This window comes from Camelina sativa, chromosome 4, assembly GCF_030686135.1.
Source record: "Camelina sativa cultivar CO46 ecotype springtype chromosome 4, ASM3068613v1".
NCBI classification, from domain to species: Eukaryota; Viridiplantae; Streptophyta; class Magnoliopsida; order Brassicales; family Brassicaceae; genus Camelina; species Camelina sativa.
In genome coordinates, this window is record NC_141883.1 from 24,631,301 (window position 1) to 24,635,515 (window position 4,215).

At 29.5% G+C, this 4,215-nt stretch overlaps 1 protein-coding gene across 1 annotated transcript; it reads left to right on the plus strand.

Moving 5' to 3' along the window:
- Nucleotides 1-2,081: 2,081 nt before the first annotated feature.
- LOC104712278 (amino acid transporter AVT6C-like) lies at nucleotides 2,082-4,215 on the plus strand. Its single transcript, XM_010429135.2, has 5 exons — nucleotides 2,082-2,687; nucleotides 2,824-2,976; nucleotides 3,058-3,261; nucleotides 3,350-3,815; nucleotides 3,912-4,215. Exons 1-5 carry the CDS (start codon nucleotides 2,324-2,326, stop codon nucleotides 4,030-4,032), a joined length of 1,308 nt encoding a protein of 435 aa, XP_010427437.2. The 5' UTR covers nucleotides 2,082-2,323; the 3' UTR covers nucleotides 4,033-4,215.

Consider the following 4,215-nt stretch of genomic DNA (forward strand, 5'->3'; position numbering starts at 1 on the left):
GTTTTTCAAAAACGTGACGGAAGACCATTTTTGGTGATCCTTTCACTGACATATTTTATATAATAAAAGTAAGATTCTTTTTTGACAAATTCTAAAATGTTGCTATGTGTCATTTTCTTTTTGGGATATATATCATTTTCTCTTTAATATTTTAAGTGTATTTTTTCAATTAACTTTATATGAAATACATTAAATTATTTATATTTAAGACAATATATAAATTTGCTATTATACATTATAATATGTTCAATTTATTCTTTTATTTGTGTAGCATATTATCCAAAATGATGATTTTCTCTTTTATTTATAAACTTTAATAAAAATAATTAACATGATATGATTATTACATTATTTAGCAATTTGATTCTAATTAAAACAAACTAAAGTATATTTAAATATATACAATTTATAAATATTTAATATATATATGAGAGAAATAACTAAAGTATATGTCTTTTAAAGAAAGAAAAGAATATATATATATATATATATATATAATTTGTTTAGATTGCAACTCATATCATATATATTATTAGTTATAGTAACTATTTATATTTGAAAAAATAATAAATGAATTTATTTATGAACCTTCTCACATATTTTATTAAATATCATATTCTATCACATATATTGTAACTCTCATATATTAATTTTACTTGGTTGAAATTTCTATCATATATTTTTAGTTATATTAACTAAAAAAATTAATACTTAAAACAACTAATAAATGTATTTTTGGTGAACCTTCTCACATATTTTAGTAAATTTCATATTCTATCACATATTTTGTAACTCTCATATTAATAATAATATCCATCTTGAAGATTTTAAAAAATATGATATTAATTTCAAGATATAAAACAATATGAGATTTTATTTATTATTTATTATAATCATATCACAATTTATTATATATGTATTAATTCTTTAAAATGTAACTGCCATAATGTTTGCCAGGAAAAAAAGACTTATTGATGTCAAAAAAAAACCCCTCAACATTTTAATACACTTTAATGTATTAATTGCAATACAATTTATGTTTTATTGAACAACATATTTTGTAAGTAAATATATTACTAATGAGGCATCATTTATCAATATTGTATATAATTACCATAACATTGTAATTTTCAATAATTTTTAATGATTCAAGAATAAAATATTTTTTTTTAGAATTTTAAAACAAAAGAAACATTTATTCTTAAATAATTTCAAGATATTAAACAATAATTAAATTTTGTTTTTCTTTAATAATAATAATTATCACAATTTATTGCATATTAATTCTTTAAAATGCAACTCCCATGATGTTTGACAAAAAAAATTTAAAAAACTTTCAACATCTTAATACACTTTAATGTATTAATTCCATACAATTTATGTTTTACAAAAAGTAAGGAAAAAAAAACACAAAGAAAATCTATGGCATATTTACTCTTTGAAATGTAACCATAGATAGCTCCTTTGACAAAAATAAAACTAAAAAAAACTAAAAACCTCAAATTTCTCTATAAATAGGATGACAAATTCTTCATCATATTCTACCTCTCACATAAATTTATAAATTTTGTAATATCACTGTTTGTTTAACTAAAATATCTTATATTTTTTTCTTATTTATGTGACTTTTGTAGGTTTAGAAACAAATATGTATATTAAAAATTTTAGACATCTGTGAAAAGGCTAGATGAAAAAAGTCTAAAGCACATGATACATTCTCACTTTTAGAAGAGACACAAAGTATTTTGTATCTTCTTTACCATTCGTTTCTTCTTTTTGTTCAATGTCTTGAAATTAGTAAATATTTTTTAGAATGCGTACTTTATTTCTTTTGATCCATTTAATAAAATTTTAATATAAAAATTCTAAATTCTAAATAATAATTTATAAAATTTAATAGATTTTCAGTTTCCAATTACTCTATCAATATTGTATTTTATTTCTTATGATCTATTTGATAAAGTTTTAATATAAAAATCTTAAATTCTAGATAATAATTCATAAAATTTAATAGATTTTTAGTTTACAGTTAATATATCTTAATTACAATATTAATATTAATATCGAATGTATTTTAAAATAACTAACATATTTTATTATTTTTATTTTACTCACACATTGCGTGGGACTTTTGTAGGAAATAAATAAATTAGACCAGCCTGTCAGGTTTCCGGATGGTCAAATATCACTTTCCATTATTAACCCGTGTGGGCTATATAAAGCCGTTTCCTCGCACAACAACCCAAAAAAATAAAGAGGCTTCTTCTTCCCGCCGGCAAAGTTTTTTAAGTTTCTCCGGCGGTTGGTTAGTTAAAAAAAAAGAATGTCACCACAGATCGAAACTCATCTCTTGCCTAAGCAAGAAGAGCCTTCGTCTGAGAAGCATGGATCATCAACCTCAGGCATCGTTTTCAACTTGTCGACGAGCATAATCGGAACCGGAATAATGTCAATGCCGGCGGCGTTTAAGGTTCTCGGAATCATCCCAGCGTTTACGATAATCACGATCGTAGCTTGGCTTTCCATAATTTCTGCTGGCTTTCTCATGAAATCAACACTTGCCGGAGGATCAACTACATACGCCGGAGTTATGAAAGAGTCGTTTGGCAAAACAGGATCCGTCGCTGTACAGGTTGCTACGACGGTTGCCACTTTTGGTTGTATTATTGTAATCTCCATTATTATAGGTAAAGACTCATCTGGATCTATCTTTGGTGTAGAGGTTTAGTTCTGCTACTATTTGAGCTTAACAACAGATATGCTGAGTTTGGATTTGTGTGTGTGTGTGTGTGTCTACTCTCTCTCACTCTCTCTCTCTCTCAGGAGATGTGCTTTCGGGTAATGAAAATGGAGGATCTGAGCATGTTGGAGTTTTGCAAGAATGGTTTGGTTCTTGCTGGTGGAACACGAGAATCTTCGCTTTGTTGTTTGTCTACTGCTTCGTCTTGCTTCCATTGGTCTTGTGCAGACGTGTTGGTAAAGTTTCTATGATTTAAAACCTAGAAGTTAATCGTGTTTATGAGATTGTTGATTGTTTTTTGTAAATGGGTTATGTAGAAAGACTAGCATTTAGTTCTGCGGTATCGTTTCTTCTTGCGGTTCTGTTTGTTGTCATTAGCTCCGTGCTGGCGATCTCGGCGTTAGTGAATGGGCAAACGAAGAACACAAGACTATTCCCAGAGTTGAACAATGGAGGATCGTTTTGGAAACTCTTTACGGCTTCCCCTGTTATAGTAACAGCCTTCACGTTTCATTTCAATGGTATGCCTCTTACACCGAATCGGTTATTGCTTCTCTGTTTTTTTTTATCCTGTTTCTGAGTTTGGTGTTGTGATGAATAATAATGCAGTTCATCCAATTGGATTCGAGCTCAAAGATCCATTACATGTGATCCCAGCAACTAAGTTCTCTGTCATCTTGTGCGCTGCAATCTACTTCGCCACTGGACTCTTCGGGTATCTTCTGTTTGGAGATGCAACCATGTCAGATGTTCTAGTGAACTTTGACCAGAGCTCTGGTTCTTCCATTGGTTCTCTTCTCAATGATGTTGTCAGACTCAGCTACGCGCTTCACCTCATGCTTGTCTTTCCTCTCATCAACTTCTCATTGAGAGCAAATCTCGATGAACTCTTGTTCCCCAAGAAGCCTTCCTTAGCAAATGACTCAAAAAGATTCGTCGGACTCACTCTAGCTCTCCTGATTTGTTGTTTCTTGTCTGCAATCGCTGTGCCGGACATTTGGTACTTCTTTCAGTTCTTGGGATCAACCACCACTGTTTCAATAGGATTTATATTTCCAGCCGCCATGGTTCTAAGGTACATCAGCTCTGTCATCTTTACTATGTAACCTTTGTTAGATGAAGTTTCCTGCAAAATGCTTATTTAACTTGTTTTCTGATTTTGAAACGGCAGGAATGTACATGGTGTATCGACTTCAAGAGAGAAGCTCGTAGCTGCGATAATGCTTGTTCTTGCAGTTGCTACTAGCATTATTGCTATTTGGACAAATTTATACAGCCTTGCAGCAAACTAATCGTTGGAAAAAGTTTTGCTATGTAAAATCATTAGCTTTCCCTTTCTTTTCCTAGCATTTATGTTTATATTTTTTTGTGAAATAGGTTTTGTCAGAAAATGCTGCAATGTAATAGCTATAGGAAGTGCAATATTTGTTGCTACTTGAATCAGGAAAAGATAAAATTGTTACAATTCTTTAAAA

Excerpts from the sequence above, each read along its gene's own strand:
- LOC104712278 (XM_010429135.2), top strand. The coding sequence starts at position 2,324 with ATGTCACCACAGATCGAAACTCATCTCTTGCCTAAGCAAGAAGAGCCT. Across the intron at positions 2,977-3,057 it reads GGTCTTGTGCAGACGTGTTG|AAAGACTAGCATTTAGTTCT; the intron begins GTAAAGTTTCTA and ends TGGGTTATGTAG. Across the intron at positions 3,262-3,349 it reads CTTCACGTTTCATTTCAATG|TTCATCCAATTGGATTCGAG; the intron begins GTATGCCTCTTA and ends ATAATAATGCAG.